This window comes from Pseudophryne corroboree, chromosome 8 (genome assembly GCF_028390025.1).
Source record: "Pseudophryne corroboree isolate aPseCor3 chromosome 8, aPseCor3.hap2, whole genome shotgun sequence".
NCBI classification, from domain to species: Eukaryota; Metazoa; Chordata; class Amphibia; order Anura; family Myobatrachidae; genus Pseudophryne; species Pseudophryne corroboree.
This window is the reverse complement of record NC_086451.1, coordinates 453,738,717-453,761,770: the sequence shown is the minus strand read 5'-3', so window position 1 is coordinate 453,761,770 and position 23,054 is coordinate 453,738,717. Positions and strand designations below refer to the sequence as shown.

Here is a 23,054-nt window from a genome sequence, read left to right as displayed (position 1 = left end):
GCCGTTGTTCCCAGCGGAGCGAGCAGGCTGAAAATCGGCACTTGTGCGCATGCGTATGGTGCGCAGTGCGCACGCGCGATGTGCACTGCAGGGGGGGCAGATGTAACATGTGAGAGAGTTAGATTTGGATATCAAGCCTTGGATCAAGAGGAGCTGATTCCTTGTTTTGGGCAACTTCTCCACTTTATTTCTCTCCAAGGGGTATATTTACGAAATTGCTGGTTTTTAGAAGTAGAGCTGTTGCTCGTAGCAACCAGTCAGATTCAAGCTATTATCTTCTAAAATGTGCTAGATAAATAAGTAGCATCTGATTGGTTGCTATAGGCAACCGCTCCATTTCTAAAAACCCGCACTTTAGTAAATATGCCCCTTAAAGGCTTGATGCAACCTGCCCTCAGCCGCAGCCCCTATGACTGTGATACACATCAGTAATATAGGTCATACGCCGCATTGTCCCAGCAGGTGCAGACACCCAGCCACAAACACACCCACAGGCGGATACAGAGTTACTATACACACAAGCTCGTCTCACAACTTTCACATAGGTTTAAAGAAGACGTAGGCCCAGACCCTGATACAGCAACATGAAATGGGTCCAGTGTGTTGGCCTGTCTATGGAACGTATTCCATATTGTGTAATGCACACAGGCTTAATGTTTGTGTTATTTGCCGTTTTATCATCTGCTGTTACTGCGGGCCTGTCAGCCCATGGGCCAATGACTCCGGCCTAGCAGTGAGTCAGGAGACCGGGGCGGCCGCTGTGTTAGGGGGAGTACGGAACTGGTAATTACAGCTGTTGCATTATGTGTTTAGCACGTATTCCTCTATAGTCTTATTTGATGTTTTATGTGAGGATAACAGGCTCGCTTTAATGAGCCTCACCCCGACACCTGATCACTGATAATAAGCAGGTCCTAGCCATGACACAGGTCCCCCGAGAGTGACAAACATGCCCGGAATTAGGGATTAACGTTGCAACAAAGAAGTGGAGCCACCGATAGCGACAGAGCAATACTCACCGATGCAGTCATCCTTTATCATCAGTTGTCTCACTGCAATGACAAAAATATAAAAAAAAAATAACAAATTGGTAATGAGGGTAATGTCATTCAGACATCTGCGGTGTCTCAGTAGAGCAGAAAGTATCTCATTCCAGAGTTCTGTGCAAATGGGAATGCGGCCCAAACTCTGAATACTCCATTTTTGGAGTTTTGGCCGCATTTTCAAGCAGAATGTACTGCTGTGGATTTATGAAATACACTTACATTTTACACATCGAGTCACATTATTATGACCACCTCCTACATGTGACGTTGGCATGAAGTACGTCACGTGTCATGCACTGGCTTGGTGGGTGTATAAGGTGTGTGATGGGCCGTCTACACACATACCACTCGTTGCTGTCTTGGGTAAAAGGGGTGATTTCAGGATGGCTTTCGGGCCAAAGGCGGCAGTATTTCTGACACAGCGCAGTTTGTAGACTGTCCGTGTGCTGCTGTGGTGACGGTGTATCGTGACTGGACAAATGGCACCACTGCGAATAATCGTCGTGGAAACTGTGGAGAACCACGTGCCATTGATGTGAGAAGTGAACGTCGGCTAGGAAGGTGCGTGAGGGCCGACCGACACGCTACAGCAGAGCAGCTCACCGTCACAATGAACCTGGGGGTTACCAGACGTGTGTCTAAAACAACAGTTCAGTCTGTCTAGCCGCTGTCTGTGCTGCACACGGCGGTGACTCTGGCTTCTAGCCGGTGGTCATAATAATGTGACCCCACCGTGTATGAGGCATGTAAGTAATTAAGCAGTAGTATACTATGTGTATTTTTTTCAAAGTATGTAGCACTGAACTTCACAGGGACTTAACGTATGACTTTCATATATAACACAACACACTGAATAGAAAACTGACAAAATGGCTCCGGCACTACGTAATGCCCTAATTGGTCTTCCCGCGTCCCACACTACCTTTCTCCTTTCGTTTTGAGACGAAGAACCAGACCGCCACTAGGGAGGCGATGATGATGACACAAAAGAGTAGCCAGAAGCCGATCGCCCAGGAAGAGGTACGAGGAAACATGGCATCTGTGTGATATGGACAAGAAGAAGAGAGACCATCACCGGGACACAGAGTACAGTAGTCACAAGGAAGGTGACACTAACAGGAAGACTTGACAGAACTCTAACTTAGGGGTACATTTACTAAGCAGTGATAAGAGCGGAGACGTGAGCCAGTGGAGAAGTTGCCCATGGCAACCAATCAGCACTGAAGTAACATCTATAATTTGCATACTATAAAAATATACAGAGCTACTGATTGGTTGATGGGGAAATTTCTCCACTGGCTCACTTCCCTGTTCTGATCACTGCTTAGTAAATGTACCCCTTAGTATGATGTGTGTGTATTGTTTTCTGCTGTCAGGTGGGAGAGCGGGAGCCGCCTCTGAGCTTAATACCATGTGTTATCTATGCTCCCTCCACCTGTGCCCCCCACCCCAATTAAACCACCTGCGCTGTTATGTTTAAATAACTTGTTTGAAATTCCTCTTATAAATAAACTTGGGGGACGTAGGGGACATGGGGGAGGTGTATCAAATCTCTGAGGAAAATAAAGTGGAGAAATTGTCCGTAGCAAGGAATTAGCTTATAACTATCAATTCACAGCCTGTGCTAGATAAATGGTAGCTGGAATCTGAGTGGTTGCTATGGGAAACTTCTCTGCTGTCCCTGGTAATCCTTCTGATTACCAGTGGGCAGAACTGCACGCCAGGCCGGCACAGTGATAACACATTGATGAAAAATGGATGAAAAAGTCAACAAATATGTATCGGTCATCTGTGAATGTAATATACATATATAGGCACTAAGGGGTCTATTTAATAAGCCTTGGATGGAGATAAAGTCACTGATGATAAAGTACCAGCCAATCAGCTCCTCACTGCCACGTCACAGGCTGGGTTTGTAAAATGACAGGAGCCGATTGGCTGGTACTTTATCTCCAGCGACTTTATCTCCATTCAAGGCTTAGTAAATAGACCCCTAAACTTCTTAAAACAATTTATACAGATGGAGCCTCGCTCATCTAGCCTTCTCTGCTGCACCTAGGTGCACCAAGGCTTATTAACATAAACCTTTCATCTATTGTTCTCAGCTGCAATACAATACAGAGAGAACAATACAGCAGGGGATTCAGTCTGACTGCTCTGGCTCAATTAATCCCATTAAAGGCATATATGAGCAGGACTCCATCTGTATCTGAAGGAATCAATGACATGACACAGAAGCAATGGTAATCATTATAACCATAAGCTAAAAGTAAAATAATCTAGCAAAAAATATTTATAATAGAAAATGTAGCTGTTAGTGTGTACTAGTTACTAATAAAGCCTATTAAATGTATATATACATAATAACAGTATATATATTAATAACACAGTATGTTTATAGCCTATGCTTTACACACAGCGCGATAACTATAATTTCTCTGACGTCCTAGTGGATGCTGGGAACTCCGAAAGGACCATGGGGAATAGCGGCTCCGCAGGAGACTGGGCACAATTAAAGAAAGCTTTAGGTCACCTGGTGTGCACTGGCTCCTCCCACTATGACCCTCCTCCAAGCCTCAGTTAGATTTTGTGCCCGGCCGAGGTTGGATGCACACTAGGGGCTCTCCTGAGCTTCTAGAAAGAAAGTATATAATTAGGTTTTTTATTTTACAGTGAGACCTGCTGGCAACAGGCTCACTGCAGCGAGGGACTAAGGGGAGAAGAAGCGAACCTACCTGCTTGCAGCTAGCTTGGGCTTCTTAGGCTACTGGACACCATTAGCTCCAGAGGGATCGACCGCATGGAACTGGCCTTGGTGTTCAGTCCCGGAGCCGCGCCGCCGTCCCCCTTACAGAGCCAGAAGCAAGAAGAGGTCCGGAAAATCGGCGGCAGAAGACATCAGTCTTCACCAAGGTAGCGCACAGCACTGCAGCTGTGCGCCATTGCTCCTCATGCACACTTCACACTCCGGTCACTGAGGGTGCAGGGCGCTGGGGGGGGGGCGCCCTGAGCAGCAATAAAAACACCTTGGCTGGCATATATATCACAATATATAGCCCCAGAGGCTATATATGTGATAAATACCCCTGCCAGAATCCATAAAAATGCGGGAGAAAAGTCCGTGAAAAAGGGGCGGAGCTATCTCTCTCAGCACACTGGCGCCATTTTCTCTTCACAGTGCAACTGGAAGACAGCTCCCCAGGCTCTCCCCTGTAGTTTTCAGGCTCAAAGGGTTAAAAAAAGAGGGGGGGGCACTAAATTTAGGCGCAATATTGTATATACAAGCAGCTATTGGGAAAAATTCACTCAATATAGTGTTAATCCCTAAATTATATAGCGCTCTGGTGTGTGCTGGCATACTCTCTCTCTGTCTCCCCAAAGGGCTGTGTGGGGTCCTGTCCTCAGTCAGAGCATTCCCTGTGTGTGTGCGGTGTGTCGGTACGGCTGTGTCGACACGTTTGATGAGGAGGCTTATGTGATGGCAGAGCAGATGCCGATAAATGTGATGTCGCCCCCTGTGGGCCGACACCAGAATGGATGGATAGGTGGAAGGTATAAACCGACAGTGTCAACTCCTTACATAAAAGGCTGGATGACGTAACAGCTATGGGACAGCCGGCTTCTCAGCCCGCGCCTGCCCAGACGTCTCAAAGGCCATCAGGGGCTCAAAAACGCCCGCTCCCTCAGATGGCAGACACAGATGTCGACACGGAGTCTGACTCCAGTGTCGACGAGGTTGAGACATATACACAATCCACTAGGAACATCCGTTACATGATCCCGGCAAATAAAAAATGTGTTACGCATTTCTGACATTAACCCAAGTACCACTAAAAAAGGGTTTTATGTTTGGGGAGAAAAAGCAGGCAGTGTTTTGTTCCCCCATCAAATGAGTGAATGAAGTGTGAAAAAGCGTGGGTTCCCCCGATAAGAAACTGGTAATTTCTAAAAAGTCACTGATGGCGTACCCTTTCCCGCCAGAGGATAAGTTACGCTGGGAGATATCCCCTAGGGTGGATAAGGCGCTCACACGTTTGTCAAAAAAGGTGGCACTGCCGTCTTAGGATACGGCCACTTGAAGGTACCTGCTGATAAAAAGCAGGAGGCTATCCTGAAGTCTGTATTTACACACTCAGGTACTAGACTGAGACCTGCAGATAGTGCTGCTGCAGCGTGGTCTGTAACCCTGTCAAACAGGGATACTAGTTTGCGAACATAAGACGTCGTCTTATATATGAGGGATGCACAGAGGGATATTTTGCCGGCTGGCATCCAGAATTAATGCAATGTCCATTCGGTCAGGAGGTTATTAGAGACCCGACACTGGACAGGTGATGCTGACTTTAAAAGGCACATAGAGCCTTATAAGGGTGAGGAATTGTTTGGGGATGGTCTCTGGGACCTCTTATCCACAGCAACAGCTGGGAAGAAAAATTTTTACCTTAGGTTTCCTCACAGCCTCAGAAAGCACTGTATTATCAGGTACAGTCCTTTCGGCTTCAGAAATGCAAGCGTGTAAAACGAGGGAAGAGGGAAAAAGCTGCACCAGTCAGCCAGTTCCCAGAATCAAAATTCTTCCCCTGCTTCCTCTGAGTCCACCGCATGACGCGGGGGCTCCACAGGCGTAGCCAGGTACGGTGGGGGGCCGCCTCAAAAATTTCAGCGACCAGTGGGCTCGCTCACAGGTGGATCCCTAGATCCTTCAAGTAGTGTTTCAGGGGTACAAGCTGGAATTCGAGGCGTCTCCCCCCCGCCGTTTCCTCAAATCTGCCTTGCCGACAACTCCCTCAGGCAGGGAGACTGTGCTAAAGGCAATTCACAAGCTCTATTCCCAGCAGGTGATAGTCAAGGTGCCCCTACTTCAACAAGGACGGGGTTACTATTCCACACTGTTTGTGGTACCGAAACCGGACGGTTCGGTGAGACCCATTTTATATTTGAAATCCTTGAACACATACATAAAAAAATTCAAGTTCAAGATGGAATCGCTCAGGGCGATTATTGCAAGCCTGGAGGAGGGGGATTACATGGTATCCCTGGACATCAAGGAGGCTTACCTACATGTCCCCATTTACCATCCTCACCAGGAGTACCTCAGATTTGTGGTACAGGATTGCCATTACCAATTCCAAACACTGCCGTTTGGACTGTCCACGGCACCGAGGGTCTTTACCAAGGTAATGGCAGAAATGATTATACTCCTTCGAGAAAGGAAGTTTTAATTATCCCATACTTGGACGATCTCCTTATAAAAGCGAGGTCCAAGGAGCAGTTGTTGGTCGGGTGTAGCACTATCTCGGGAAGTGCTACAACAGCACGGATGGATTCTATACATTCCAAAGTCACAGCTGGTTCCTACCACACGCCTACTGTTCCTGGGGATGGTTCTGGACACAGAACAGAAAAAAGTGTTTCTCCCGCAGGAGAAAGCCAAGGAGCTGTCATCTCTAGTCAGAGACCTCCTGAAACCAAAACAGGTATCGGTGCATCACTGCACACGAGTCCTGGGAAAAATGGTAGCTTCTTACGAAGCAAAATTCCATTCGGCAGGTTCCATGCAAGAACCTTTCAGTGGGACCTCTTGGACAAGTGGTCAGGATCGCATCTTCAGATGCATCGGCTGATAACCCTGTCTCCAAGGACCAGGGTATCTCTACTGTGGTGGCTGCAGAGTGCTCATCTTCAAGAGGGCCGCAGATTCGGCATACAGGACTGGGTCCTGGAAACCACGGATGCCAGCCTTCGAGGCTGGGGGGCAGTCACACAGGGAAGAAATTTCCAAGGACTTTGGTCAAGTCAGGAGTCGTCCCTACACATAAATATTCTGGAACTGAGGGCCATTTACAATGCCCTAAGTCTGGCAAGGCCTCTGCTTCAAAACCAGCCGGTACTGATCCAATCAGACAACATCACGGCAGTCGCCCATGTAAACCGACAGGGCGGCACAAGAAGCAGGATGGTGATGGCAGAAGCCACAAGGATTCTCCGATGGGCGGAAAATCACGTCTTAGCACTGTCAGCAGTGTTCATTCCGGGAGTGGACAACTGGGAAGCAGACTTCCTCAGCGGACACGACCTACACCCGGGAGAGTGGGGACTTCATCCAGAAGTCTTCCAACTGTTGGTAAACCGTTGGGAAAGGCCACAGGTGGACATTATGGCGTCCCGCCTAAACAAAAAACTAGAGAGATATTGCGCCAGGTCAAGGGACCCTCAGGCGATAGCTGTGGACGCTCTAGTAACACCGTGGGTGTACCAGTCAGTTTATGTGTTCCCTCCTCTGCCTCTCATACCAAGGGTACTGAGAATAATAAGAAAACGAGGAGTAAGAACAATACTCGTGGTTCCGGATTGGCCAAGACGAGCGTGGTACCCGGAACTTCAAGAGATGATCTCAGAGGACCCATGGCCTCTGCCGCTCAGACAGGACCTGCTGCAGCAGGGGCCCTGTCTGTTCCAACACTTACCGCGGCTGCGTTTGACGGCATGGCGGTTGAACGCCGGATCCTGAAGGAAAAGGGCATTCCGGAGGAAGTCATTCCTACGCTGATTAAAGCCAGGAAAGATGTAACTGCAAAGCATTATCACCGCAGATGGCGGATGTATGTTGCTTGGTGTGAGGCCAAAAAGGCCCCAACAGAGGAATTTCAACTGGGTCGATTTCTGCATTTCCTACAAGCAGGAGTGACTATGGGCCTGAAATTAGGCTCCATTAAGGTACAGATCTCGGCTCTGTCGATTTTCTTCCAGAAAGAACTAGCTTCACTACCTGAAGTTCAGACGTTTGTTAAGGGAGTGCTGCATATTCCGCCCCTTTTGTGCCTCCAGTGGCACCTTGGGATCTCAACGTGGTGTTGAGTTTCTTAAAATCACATTGGTTTGAGCCACTTAAAACCGTGGATCTAAAATATCTCACGTGGAAAGTGGTCATGTTATTGGCCTTGGCTTCAGCCAGGCGTGTGTCAGAATTGGCGGCTTTGTCATGTAAAAGCCCTTATCTGATTTTCCATATGGATAGGGCAGAATTGAGGACTCGTCCCCAGTTTCTCCCTAAGGTGGTATCAGCTTTTCACTTGAACCAACCTATTGTGGTGCCTGCGGCTACTTGGGACTTGGAGGATTCCAAGTTACTGGACGTAGTCAGGGCCTTGAAAATGTATGTTTCCAGGACGGCTAGAGTCAGGAAAACTGACTCGCTATTTATCCTGTATGCACCCAACAAGCTGGGTGCTCCTGCTTCTAAGCAGACTATTGCTCGCTGGATTTGTAGCACAATTCAGCTGGCGCATTCTGCGGCTGGACTGCCGCATCCTAAATCAGTAAAAGCCCATTCCACAAGGAAGGTGGGCTCATCTTGGGCGGCTGCCCGAGGGGTTTCGGCTTTACAACTTTGCCGAGCTGCTACTTGGTCAGGGGCAAACACGTTTGCAAAATTCTACAAATTTGATACCCTGGCTGAGGAGGACCTTGAGTTCTCTCATTCGGTGCTGCAGAGTCATCCGCACTCTCCCGCCCGTTTGGGAGCTTTGGTATAATCCCCATGGTCCTTTCGGAGTTCCCAGCATCCACTAGGACGTCAGAGAAAATAAGATTTTACTCACCGGTAAATCTATTTCTCGTAGTCCGTAGTGGATGCTGGGCGCCCGTCCCAAGTGCGGATTGCCTGCAATACTTGTATATAGTTATTGCCTAACTAAAGGGTTATTGTTGAGCCATCTGTTGAGAGGCTCAGTTGTTTTCATACTGTTAAACTGGGTATTGTATCACGAGTTATACAGTGTGATTGGTGTGGCTGGTATGAGTCTTACCCGGGATTCAAAATCCTTCCTTATTGTGTCAGCTCGTCCGGGCACAATGTCCTAACTGAGGCTTGGAGGAGGGTCATAGTGGGAGGAGCCAGTGCACACCAAGTGACCTAAAGCTTTCTTTAATTGTGCCCAGTCTCCTGCGGAGCCGCTATTCCCCATGGTCCTTTCGGAGTTCCCAGCATCCACTACGGACTACGAGAAATAGATTTACCGGTGAGTAAAATCTTATTATAACATGTCGCCTGTTACAGGAAGTGCTGTCAGCCGTTTGTGCCGAGGTAAAACTAGGAACAGAACATATCTGGGAGGAAGACGGATTAAAGGTGACAGCACAGGAGGCGCTATTCTGGTATTCCGCGGTGACTCATGGCACAGTAACGGCTCAGAGTAACTGATACACCTCTGCTATAAGAGGCACTTACAGAAATGCGGCTCGCAGGTGAAAACATCCTTTCCTATTAGCACTACATGCAAAACTGGGACCAAGATACACATCTGATGAATGGTTCCCTTCGTGGAGAGGACTTTTGCTGTGCGGTGCGCGATGACGTCAACGCGCACCGCACATCATTACAGTTAAGGTCCTCTCCAGGAAGGGAAACTAGACGCGTAGCGTCTAGTTTCCCTTCACAGCGGGCAGCCCACGAAGGGAAACTAGATGCGTAGCGTCTAGTTTCCCTTCACAGGGCAGCGGGGGGCACCACAGCAGCAGCGGATCTTGCCATGGTGCGGCGCCCTCCGGATGGCGCCGGCGCCCTCCGGAAGGCGGCGCCCCGGGCAAAAGTCCTGCTTGCCCGTGGCAAGATCCGCTACTGATTGGTTGCTATGGGCAACATCACCAATATTCTGTTTTAGAAGCTTTAGTAAATTTACCCCTATGGCTCTAAACAACATGTGTGTAATAAAGCGAAACACGTTAGTCTGTTTGTTGCACTATTGCGCTGTCTGTAGTTGCATCAGTGGAGACATTGGCCCTCAATCTGAGTTGATCGCTCGCTAGCTACTTTTAGCAGCCGTGCAAATGCATAGTCGCCGCCCACGGGGGAATGTATTTTCGCTTTGCAAGTGTGCGAACGCCTGTACAACCGAGCGACACAAAAACATTTTGTGCAAAACAAGACCAGCCCTGTAGTTACTTATTCTGTGCGATGATTGCTGCGATGAAGGTCCCGGAATTGACGTCAGACACCCGCCCTGCAAACGCATGGATACGCCTGCGTTTTTCCAAACACTCCCAGAAAACGGTCAGTTGACACCCATATACTCCCACTTCCTGTCAATCTCCTTGCGATCGGCTGTGCGAATGGAATCGTCACTAGAAGCAGTGCAAAACAACGATGCTCTTTGTACCCATACGCCGCGCGTGCCCATTGCGGCCCATACGCATGCGTAGTTTTGCAGTTTTTTTAAATGATCGCTACACAGCAAACAACGGCAGCTAGCGATCAACTCGGAATGAGGGCCATTGTACATACTTAAGATAGCAGAATTGAGTCTATATATGTTTTGTACTTTTTTATGCATTTATTGTCCCCCATACTGGGAGACTTATATTATGGTATAGCCTTGCTGCTATATCATCTCTTCCTGTCATTGTACTGGAGCGGAGAGCCGCTGGATAGTAACAGGATACTCTGCTAGCTCACGTTCCGCAGCTCTCCTTCCTCCTCTGGATCTCTAAACACTGGGAAACAGGATATTTTTCAGCATATTTTTTTCCCTTACTTGTTACCTTGGAATTTATATATTTATCATTGTGATTCATTGCGTTCTGGATGTTGTGTTTCTGGAGCTTTGTTCCACATAGAGTAATACAGGCAGCAAGATGTACCACCAGCACTGGGGATTGGTTCCCTGCCAGCAGCACTACTGTATACTGAATTCAGCTTGAGGCATATTTATTATGTTTTCGGGGGATCCCCATAAAAGTATCTCCTGGTTTTGTTTCAGGGGTTCTCTTTTTCCCCTCTTACCTATGTGAGGTATTCTCCCTTTACAGTTGATTATGTCTTTTTAACATACTAACGGGTGTACAGTATTCACTAAGCCTTAGGGGGACATTTACTAAGCAGTGATAAGAGCGGAGAAGTGAGCCAGTGGAGAAGCAGCTCTGTATACTTTTATAGTATGCAAAGTATAGATGTTACTTCAGTGCTGATTGGTTGCCATGGGCATTTCTCCACTGGCTCACTTCTCCGCTCTTATCACTGCTTAGTAAATGTCCCCCTTAGAGAGATAAAGTGGACGGAGATAAAGTACCAACCAAACAGCTCCTAACTGCCATGTTACAGGTTGTGTTTGAAAAATGACAGTTAGGAACTGATTGGCTGGTACTTTAAGGCTTAGTAAATAGACCCCCTAAGAGCCTTATTGAGGATTCTTTTCTTTTGACTTTTACACACCTGAGACTGTGACATAGAGACCAGTCTCCTTCCCGGTCACGGCATGTCTCAGTCCACAGTAGACCTGGTCTTCTGAGGAGGCATTCAGCAGAATTCTGCTCTGTACAGTGTAGAGTCCATTAGCATGGTCCTTCTGTGTCTCTAGATCTGCCGGCACCGCATCTCCATCCTTTCTTCTCCAGACCGTTCTGGGCTCCGGAAACCAGCCAGACGAGGAGCAGGAGACAACCACAGCGCTGTCATGTAGCCCAACAGCTATGAGCAGGGGTGATCCCAGGCCTGTGAGATACAGAGGGTCAGAAGCAAAGTTAGGACCCAAAATCTTCACTGAGAGTTGTGTAGGAATGGTAAAGGGTTTGCCGGAAAGGGATGAGATAAGGAAAGGTGAATGGCCATAAGTGGAAATAGATAGCCCTGCTCTTACATAAAGTGCAATGAGAACTATTTGTGGGGCCCAAGGGCTGATTTCTAAATAGTGAATATACAGTATTTTGAGGAATGTTTTGTAGAAGCCCAGGTGACACTGAGAGGTTCTACCCCAAGCATAACTACGGCATTTTATCACTAACTTTGGGATTTGGAGTTGCGGTGACTTGGCACAAGTTTTTGTGGATGAATTTGGGTCTAGTCTGAATCCTGGAACACCGTTTTGGATCTAGAAGTAGAAAATATCACCAGGGAAAGAGAAATGGCGATGAGGGTGGACAGTGACAGCAACACCCCCCCCCCATTATTTCTGAATACTAAACCTTTGCTGTGACTAACCCACGACATTAAGGTCCAGGATGGCTTCCTCAAAGAATTCAGCCGTGCTGTTCTCTACAAAGCAGTGGTATCTCCCGGCGTCGGAGAGACGGACCTTGCGCAGAATAAGTGACAAGTTTCCACTGTCAGGCCCCCCCTCCAGGAAAGTTCTGCCACGGTAATCTGCGTTCTGTTGCTGTCGGTCCTCACGTCCATCTTTAAGCAAGAAGGCTACAATGTGGAGCTGATCGTGGAACCAGCGCACCTCCAGCCCCTTAGCGCTCAATGGCGGCGACACAGTACAAGGCAATAGCACATCTGATCCCACTTCTGACACCAGGGAGTTCTCTTCAGAGTTTACCCGAAACAACCCTGTAATACACAGAAAGACTCTCAGATACTGAAAAGAAAAAAAAAAGTATGAAAAAATGAATAAAACGTAGCTTTCATTATGTTACCCTCTAAAAATACCATAAAGTGGTGTATACAGATAACATTTAAAACAGTATTAAATACATGTGAAAATCACATTGTTGATGTGAAATGCAAATTTTCGCAATTATATATATTATTCAAAAATACATATCTAGGTAATATAACAGTCACTTAGGTACAGACAGTAGCAGCATCTGGTTTTTTTTTCTCCCTCTCCTAGGATTGTGTAGTCAACACTCTCTCACCCGTTGTCCAATGTGTGCAAACAGCAGACAGCAGAAGTAATGAGACACTTTCCATATCCTGACTCTGTTCTATCCCTTTCTCTCTCTCCATCCAAATGTCTGTTTATTTACAATACTGTTGAATTGATAATGCAAATTTTTTCTGCAATGCTTTATCTAACATATGCCTTTACCAATACAGGTTGAGTCTCCCTTATCCAAAATGCTTGGGACCAGAGGTACTTTGGATATGGGATTTTTCCGTATTTTGGAATAATTGCATGCTATAGTGAGATATCATGGTGATGGGACCTAAATCTAAGCACAGAATGCATTTATGTTACATATACATCTTATACACACAGCCTGAAGGTCATTTTAGCCAATATTTTTTATAACTTTGTGCATTAAACAAAGTGTGTCTACATTCATACAATTCATTTATGTTTCATATACACCTTATACACACAGCCTGAAGGTCATTTAATACAATATTTTTAATAACTTTGTGTATTAAACAAAGTTTGTGTACATTGAGACATCAAAAAAACAAAGGTTTCACTATTTCACTCTCACTCATAAAAGTCCGTATTTCGGAATATTCCGTATTTCGGAATATATGGATATGGGATACTCAACCTGTATTGCATTATAAGTACTACAAGTGTCAGATGCACTGAACAAGGACACTTACTAGCATACCCCGAATCGATAGGTGAGAACTGTTGTCAGCATTAGGATTGTGTTAAATATCAGCTAATATCTACCTGACAATAATTTACAGGTTCATAAATAACCAATGTATTAGGATGATAACAACTGCTATGTATGTGCTGTATAAAGGACTGTTTGTTCAAATACTGATTGACTACTCTGAAACACTAGAACTTATGGCATTTGCCTGCGGCCTCACTCACGTGGATGTCTGTCATTGCTCAGTGGAACTCATTTTACAAAAACAGTAGTGCCATCTAATATTGTGATGTACTGTACATTTTACACAGTACACCTTGATCACAATGGGGGTAATTCCAAGTTGATCGCAGCAGGACATTTTTTAGCAACTGGGCAAAACCATGTGCACTGCATTTGGAGGCAGATTTAAAATTTGCAGAGAGAGTTAGATTTGGGTGTGGTGTGTTCAATCTGCAATCTAATTTGCAGTGTAAAAATAAAGCAACCAGTATTTACCCTGCACAGAAACAAAATAACCCACCCAAATCTAACTCTCTCTGCACATCTTATATCGGCCTCCCCTGCAGTGCACATGGTTTTGCCCAACTGCTAAAAAAATTTCCTGCTGCGATCAACTTGGAATTACCCCCAATGTTTCTTTGTAAACAATATTTGCAGTTTTTCCTTCAGGGATTAACACAAAAAGATGGTTGGGGCTACTAACTCGTCAGCGAGCTGCGTAAAGCTGCCCATGGGAGAAGCAGCTGGTCCTGAGATATATGCCTGCAGCTCTGAGCGTTTGCGACTTGTTGATCGTCATAGCGAAGCAGGTGCTTACAGGCAGGGCCGTCTTTTCATATGGGCTCTTGCCCAAGGGCCCCATGAGTATAAGGGCCCTAGGCTGATAGCTGAGGGTCCCCTCTTTCCAGGGGTACCAGATTTTTGAAAATTGGACCTGGGGAACTTGAGATATCCGACTTGAAAGCAGTGGTCCCCATCTAAGCCTGTTAATTGCTCTTCCCAGCCAGATATGTCGGGTTCTGTCTGACTTAGATTTTTTCTGAGCATATAATCCAAAAGCTGAGACTCTCCCCTTTTGGTGGAAACTGGCAGCTTGTCTCTACTATGCCCAGAACCAGAGATATCAGCCTTCCAGCAGCTGGTCCCCGCTCCAGCTCCACATGCCTAATATGCAGTTTTAGATTTCCGTTGGTGAATTGCTCTGACTTCTAAACTCTGATCCACAAGTCCCCAGAACCTCCTGAAAGGTCGGACTCTCTAGTTTTTTTTTATCCCATTCAAAGCTATGAAATATATTTTCAGGAACTTGAGATATCTGCAGTCAAGCAAGCTACCCTCCCACTGGAAAATTATAAATATTAAGCCCACTCCACTATCCACCCCTTCCCTACGCCTACCACCATGGAAGTCATGTACCAGGGCTTCTTCATTCAACCCAATGCCCCCTCTACAGTTTAGCCCCATCTGTGCAGTAAAGGAGTAATTAGCAGAAATTACTGCTCCAGGTCCTACATGCTGAGCGGAAGATAGAACACCCCCTACCGCCCGAGGGACATCAAAGTTGCCACTGATAGCACCCCCACCCCTACCGCTGGAGGATGGGTAGGGAGCCCAGTGCATTGCTGTGCCCAGGGGCCTACACTGCTGTTAAGACGGCCCTACTTACAGGAAACTGCAGGCGCTTGAATTGAAAAGGAAAATTGTTGCGGATAAGGGGTATGCGTGGTATAAACACAGTCTCACCTGCGCCAGATCCGGTTAGAATTTCAGGCCCATCTAGTTTCCCCCCCTATCTGATGCTCTGTAAACGTCATCGTGTACTTCTCATCCCCCTCTTTGTCTTATGTCTTTCTACTTTTATCTTTTCTGTCTTTTATTGCTTTTATTTATCTTAATCAGTATTCTCTATATAGTTGTATTGATGCTGTCTGTTTATATTATGTTTTTTATACTGACAACTGCATCTCTGATTGTATAGTTATGTTCATTGGAATATTGATTGATTTTGTGTTTATCTGTTTGCAGCCTTGACGGCTCTTGACTGTTTATTTGCTTTTTCTATATTAATTAAAAATAGATTGTATAAAAAAAAAGAATTTCTGTCCCAATTAGGTTCCGGTCTCAGTCACTGTAAGTCGGGTTCCGTTGCATAACTTGGGTGGAGTCAGGTTCCGCAGAAGCATGTTTCAGAACACCAACTTTCAGTGTGCAAAGTGTCAATCGTCAGTTTTTTTCCTATTTTGCTCCTCTCCCTGATATCACATTGAGATCATACATACCTCAGTGTACTTCTAGGCCACTAAGCTATACAACAGTGAATTGTATAACATCCAGTAGTTGTAGCGTGATGCCGTGACGAGCAGAGAGACAGCTAAAAATTCACACAAAAAAAAATTCCGTCTCCATAGCTCATGAACAGTCCCTAGAAATGTATTTCTAAAAACAAAAAAAATTGCTACGTACAGACACAACCCTTAGGGTGTGTACACACGGTGAGATCCTTGCTATGCCCGATTTTCACTTGCGATTTCCCTTGAACTCCCCGGAGCCCAGCACCACCAAGTTTGACTAACTTTCTTGAGATATGGACTATAGGGGTAATTCTGAGTTGATCGCAGCAGGATTTTTGTTAGCAGTTGGGCAAAACCATGTGCACTGCAGGTGGGGCAGATGTAACATGTGCAGAGAGAGTTAGATTTGGGTGGGTTATATTGTTTCTGTGCAGGGTAAATACTGGCTTCTTTATTTTACACTGCAATTTAGATTGCAGATTGAACACACCACACCCAAATCTAACTCTCTCTGCACATGTTATATCTACCCCCCTGCAGTGCACATGGTTTTGCCCAACTGCTAACAACTTTGCTGCTGCGATCAACTCAGAATTACCCCCAATGTGTGCTTACGATTTTGTCTTATGTGAGATTTTGGTTTATGTGAGATTTTGGCTTATGTGAGATTTTGGAATATGTGAGAGGTCATTGACATGTGAGATGAACTAGATAGTACACCGATCTAGCAAGGATTGACTTGCCTGCACAGTCTATCTTTTCTTGCGATGCCGACCTGGCGGGACCGCGCATCGGGATAGAATCGGAATCGCAAGGTGACTTTCACCTTGCGATCTGCACTAACTTTTCTTGTGATTTTGACTATATAGTCAAAATCGAAAGAAAATATCTCACCGTGTGTACACACCTTTACAGTTTTATTATATGTACAGATTGGACACAAATTAAATATTATACTGTTATAACCAGTTTATGATAAACTGGATTTATTTAGATTATCTTCTGTTTTCTGGCTTCAAAGTGTGATAGAAGCCCGGTGTTATACTGAACTTAGGGCGTAATTCAGAGTTCATCGCAGCAGCAAATTTGTTAGCAGTTGGGCAAAACCATGGGGGTCATTCCGAGTTGTTCGCTCGCTAGCTACTTTTAGCAGCATTGCACACGCTAGGCCGCCGCCCTCTGGGAGGGTACCTTAGCTTAGCAGAATAGCGAACGAAAGATTAGCAGAATTGCGAATAGAAAATTCTTAGGAGTTTCTGAGTAGCTCCAGACCTACTCACAGATTGCGATCAGCTCAGGGCGTTCGTTCCTGGTTTGACGTCACATACACGCCCTGCGTTCGGCCAGCCACTCCCCCGTTTCTCCAGACACTCCCGCGTTTTTCCCTGACACGCCTGCGTTTTTCCGCACACTCCCAGAAAACGGCCAGTTTCCGCCCAGAAACACCCACTTCCTGTCAATCACACTCTGATCACTTCAACGATGGAAATTCTTCGTTCGGACGTGAGTAAATCCACTAAGTTTTGTGCTAAAATACTTACCGCATGCACACTGCATGCCATGCGCATGCGCATTTTTGCCTTAATCGCTCCGTTGCGAATATCGGCAACAAGCGAACAACTCTGAATGACCCCCCATGTGCACTGCAGGTGTGGCAGATGTAACACGTGCAGAGAGAGTTAGATTTGGGTGGGTTATATTGTTTTTGTGCAGGGTAAATACTGGCTGCTTTATTTTTACACTGCAATTTAGATTTCAGTTTGAACACACCCCGCCCAAATCTAACTCTCTCTGCACGTTACATCTGCCCCACCTGCAGTGCACATGGGGGGTCATTCCGAGTTGTTCGCTCGTTATTTTTTTGTCGCAACGGAGCGATTAGTCGCTAATGCGCATGCGCAATGTCCGCAGTGTGACTGCGCCAAGTAAATTTGCTATGCAGTTAGGTATTTTACTCACGGCATTACAAGGTTTTTTCTTCGTTCTGGTGATCGTAATGTGATTGACAGGAAGTGGGTGTTTCTGGGCGGAAACTGGCCGTTTTATGGGTGTGTGCGAAAAAACGCTACCGTTTCTGGGAAAAACGCGGGAGTGGCTGGAGAAACGGAGGAGTGTCTGGCCGAACGCTGGGTGTGTTTGTGACGTCAAACTAGGAACGACAAGCACTGAACTGATCGCAGTTGCCGAGTAAGTGTGGAGCTACTCAGAAACTGCTAAGAAGTGTCTATTCGCAATTCTGCTAATCTTTCATTCGCAATTTTACTATGCTAAGATTCACTCCCAGTAGGCGGCGGCTTAGCGTGTGCAAAGCTGCTAAAAGCAGCTTGCGAGCGAACAACTCGGAATGAGGGCCATGGTTTTGCACAACTGCTAACAAATTTGCTGCTGCGATCGACTCTGAATTAGGCCCCTAGTCTGCAATATTGCTATGTATGTGGTTACGGTATCTGTGTGTATAATATTATCTGTGACACTTTATTACCAAATTGCTATGATTTGTCAAATGCCTGTTTATGATTGAGTAACCTACTGGGGTGATGTCTTGGTGGCTGGTTCTGGAAGGGTAATATAGTTATCTATGTGATCTCTGGGTGTATAAGACTATCTGTGACTCTGTATTAATTGATATTCTCCAATTACCAAGATGTTACTATTGGTCAGTTAAGGACTAATTAAGGAGATCTATCAACCAGTAACTATAATTACATTTCTCTCGCTCATTATAACAGGACACAGATTTTATATTTGTGGTCAGTGTTATCGTAAACTACTTAGGTAGTGACATTGGGGGTAATTCAGAGTTGATCACAGCAGCAAATTTGTTAGCAGTTGGGCAAAACCATGGGGGTCATTCTGAGTTGATCGTTCGCTGCCGTTTTTCGCATCGCAGCGAACAGGTTACTACTGCGCATGCGTATGCACCGCAATGCGCAGGCGCGTTGCATGAGTACAAAGCGGATTGTAGCTGGGCGATGGATTTAAGGAAGAATCCATTCGCACAGCCGATCGCAAGGAGATTGACAGGAAGAAGGCGTTTGTGGGTGGCAACTGACCGTTTTCTGGGAGTGTTTGGAGAAACGCAGGCGTGTCCGAGCATTTGCAGGGCGGGTGTCTGACGTCAATTCCGGGACCAAAAAGACTGAAGTTATCGCAGCGGCTGAGTAAGTACAGAGCTCCTCAGAAACTGCAACAAACTTTTCGTCACGCTCGGCTGAACAGGCGTTCGCACACTTGCAAAGCGAAAACCCGTGGGCGGCGACTATGCATTTGCATGGCTGCTAAAAGTAGCTAGCGAGCGATCAACTCGGAATGACCCCCCATGTGCACTGCAGGGGGGGCAGATGTAACATGTGCAGAGAGAGTTAGATTTGGGTGGGGTGTGTTCAAACTGCAATCTAAATTGCAGTGTAAATATAAAGCAGCCAGTATTTACCCTGCACAGAAACAATATAACCCACCCAAATCTAACTCTCTCTGCACATGTTATATCTGGCCATCCCCCCCCCCCCCCCCCTCCCCACACACCCCTGCAGTGCACTGGGGGGTTTATTTACTAAGGTCCCGATTTTGTCCGAGTTTTTTTTTTTTTCTAAGTGTCATCTCGGGAATTTACTAAACACAAATCTCGGCAGTGTTGGTTCCATTCGTATTGTTTTCCTCGGCTAAGTTCACAAATACGAATGAATAGACCATCGGTCAAACACGCCTGTTGTTTGATACAACTCGGTAATTTACTAAGAATTCGTATTCTCAATCACTGCCGACAATAGCCAAACACTGCCGGGAAAGCATAGACTTCGTAAAAAAAAAAACTGTTTTAAAATAGACCTGCTTTTTCATGGCGTGTTCAGATAGGCATGCACGGATCAAAAAAAAATCAAAGAAAAAAATTGCGTGGGGTCCCCCCTCCTAAGCGTAACCAGCCTCAGGCTCTTTGAGCCGGCCCAGGTTGTAAAAATACAGGGGGGGAAATGCGTACGGTCCCCCAATATGTATATAATCAGCAACGGGCTTTACATCCAGTCCTGGTTCAAAAAATACGGGCGACAAAAGATGTAGGGGTCCCCCGTATTTTTTAAACCAGCACCGGGCTCCACTAGCAATTTCTTTCCTTGATTTTTAACTATTTAAACACTTCTCAATGTACACAATGAAGCCCTGCACGGATCTCAGTGATCCGGCCGGGCTACATTGTGTTATGTCCGGCAGTGTTTTACTAATCACTCCCGTAAAACACTGCCCGACAATACGAATCACATCGACATCGGAAAATACGAAAATAGAAAACTCGGCAGCTTAGTAAATTACCGAAAATGGATTCAAAAAGTTGCAGTAAAATACATCCGATGAAAATCGAGATTAAACTCCTATCAAATCGTCCCAATCACGAATTTTAGTAAATATACCCCATGGTTTTGCCCAACTGCTAACAAATTTGCTGCTGCGATCAACTCTGAATTAGGCCTATTGTGACCTGTGAGTATGGAACGTTGGTCAGCCGTATATACCTTTAGTGAATGGTATTTTACTTAGATATGTATCTTTGAATAAGGGATCTTAATATTCATCGCCAAGGAAAATTATAAATATTTGCATTTTGCAACCATGTAATTGTCACATGTATTTACTGCTATGATAAGTGTTATTTGTACAGTGGGGCAAAAAAGTATTTGGACAGCCACCAATTGTGCAAGTTGACCCACTTAAAAAGATGAGAGAGGTCTGTAATTCCCATCATAGGTACACTTCAACTGTGAAGGTGGGTACACACTGGAAAGATATATCTGCAGATCAATTGATCTGCAGATATATCTATGGACGGATCGGGTAGTGTGTTCAGCATACACACTGTCCGATCCGTCGGGGACTGACGTCATGAACTGGGCAGGCGTGTACACACACCCGCCCTGTTCAGCTGTCAATCACCGCCGGCCGCCGCAGCATGTGTACGGGCGGGCGGCCGACCGCCATACACACACAGCGACGCGCCAATATATCGGTAGATATATTGGCCGTCGGCTGTGCTGCGGGGCCGTCGCGATACGTCTGTGAACGACGGTGTTCACAGTCGTATCGGCCGTGCACACTGGCCGATGGACACGCGATATATCGGTCGTTCAAGAGAACGGACGATATATCGGCCAGTGTGTACGGGCCTTAAGAGACAGAATCTCATTGCCCTCTCACTGTCTCTTTATGACTCTCACTGGCCCCTCACCACTCTCACTGCCCTCTCACTGCTCTCATTTCACCCTCAGCTCACTGCCCCCTCACTGCTCTTACTGCACCCTCACAGATCTGACTGCCCCCTCACTGCTCTTACTGCACCCTCATAGATCTGACTGCCCCCTCACTGCTGTCACTGGCCCCTCACTGCACCCTCATAGCTCTCATTGGCCTCTCACTGCCCCCACATGGCTCTTGCGTTTCCCGCTGCCGCCCGCCACCACCTGCCGCCTCCCGCTACTGAGAAGGCCCTCGATCTAAGTAGAGCCGAGGGAGGGCGAAGATGGGGGTTCCCCTGACAATGAGCAAAACCCCTGACAACGAGCAGAACCCCTGAGAGCAGGTACTGTGGCATAGGGCAGTTTTACTATGTGGGCATATCATAGTGACAGTGGCATAACTGTGGGGGTATAGTATGGTGACAGGGGCATTACTGTGTGGGGCATAATATAGTGACAGGGACATAACTGTGGGGGCATAATTTGGTGACGGGGCATAACTGTGGGGGCATAATATGGTGTCAGGGGCATTACTGTGTGGGGCATAATATAGTGACAGGGACATAACTGTGGGGGCATAATTTGGTGACGGGACATAACTGTGGGGGCATAATATGGTGTCAGGGGCATTACTGTGTGGGGCATAATATAGTGACAGGGACATAACTGTGGGGGCATAATTTGGTGACGGGACATAACTGTGGGGGCATAATATGGTGTCAGGGACATTACTGTGTGGGGCATAATATAGTGACAGGGGCATAACTGTGGGGGCATCATTTGGTGACAGGGGCATAACTGTGGAGGCGTAATAGGGAGTAAGGGGCATTACTGTGGGGACTTAATATGGTGTCAGGGGAATTACTGTGGGGACTTAATATGGTGTCAGGGGAATTACTGTGGGGGCTTATTATGGTGCAGAAGGTATTAATATTTTGTCAGTCCCGGGCCCCACAATTTCTGATGCCAGCCCTGCGCCTATCATCTATACACCATAGGCTGCGAAATGCGCAACGTGACCGAGACGCTCCGTGAGGAGTGGAGCACCATCTTTATCTTTATATTATGCACATTATTTGCATCGCAGACGCAGTACAAAGCCGCTGGCAGTGTACAAAGTTCGCACATTACATTGATCAGTGTGATCTAGCGGAGCAGTGTTGCCGCTTGCAGTTGTTTTAGTTGTGCGAATAAGACTCACATTTTGAATAGAAAGGACGCTCAGAGCAGCTGAGTCGCCCGGGGACCTGGCGCACGGGGGGCTGCTTGGCGAGAGCCACAGTGTATAAGGACACATCTGTACATACTATGGGCAGACGCAGCTCTATCTGCAAAATGAAAGCGTTAGAATATCTGATACAGAGACTGCCATAGAACCCTCTGACAGCAGAGACATGCCTGGTAGTGAGAGCGTTACCTGCAGCTGCTGGGATCAGGACCAGGGCGAGATATGTGAGAGGTCTCTCCATCCTGTCTTCTCCTCCTCTCCTCTGCCCGCTCTCCTGTCTCATACACCCTGAATGTCGGGCTGATGGCAGCTTGTCCTTAGGGGAAATGAATGAGAAAACACAGGAAGCGGCAGAGAGAGAATAGTTTCACTTTCAGCGAGGGGCCAGAGCGCAAAGTGAAAGCAGTCAGATCTCACAGGGAAAGAGAGAGGAAGAAGAGATAAGAGCAGCTGTACTAAGCCTTGGAGAGAGATAGAGTACCAGACACTCGGCTCCTAACTGCCAAGTCACAGGCTGTGTTTGAAAAATGAGTGAAGAGCTGATTGGTGGGCAGTTTATCTCTCTCCACTTTATCACTCTCCAAAGCTTGGTGTTTCTGCCACAAGGAGAGGAACTGGTGAGGATGGACAGTGCTTGCTGGTGTGTTCCTGTCCATAAACGCCCTAGAGATATTTTTTTTTGTCAGCAGGAAATTAAACAACCAGGGAAAATGCATCAAACCTTGCAGAGAGAGAGATAAAGTACCAACTAATCATATACTGTCATTTTACAAAAGCAGCCAGTAGAAGTACAGTTAGGAGCTGACTGGATAGTACAGCTGGCCGATAGATCAGACGTTCTATTGAACGGGATGTTGATGGGATGTTGCCCATAGCAACCAATCGGATTCCAGGTATTATCTTCTAGAAGGTGCTAGATAAATGAGAAGTAGAACCTGATTGGTTGCTATGGGCA

General features: G+C 46.5%; 1 protein-coding gene across 1 annotated transcript in view; it reads right to left on the bottom strand.

Moving 5' to 3' along the window:
• Positions 1-22,560, bottom strand: part of LOC134949611 (butyrophilin subfamily 1 member A1-like) — a 28,202-nt gene extending 5,642 nt beyond the window's left edge. Inside the window, exons 1-5 of the mRNA XM_063938304.1 lie at positions 22,289-22,560; positions 12,022-12,372; positions 11,257-11,535; positions 1,969-2,085; positions 1,020-1,052 (exon numbers count right to left, since the gene is read on the bottom strand). Coding sequence (XP_063794374.1) covers positions 1,020-1,052; positions 1,969-2,085; positions 11,257-11,535; positions 12,022-12,372; positions 22,289-22,382 — 874 coding nt within the window. The 5' untranslated portion in view covers positions 22,383-22,560. The remainder of the gene's footprint in view (positions 1-1,019; positions 1,053-1,968; positions 2,086-11,256; positions 11,536-12,021; positions 12,373-22,288) is intronic.
• Positions 22,561-23,054: the final 494 nt, after the last annotated feature.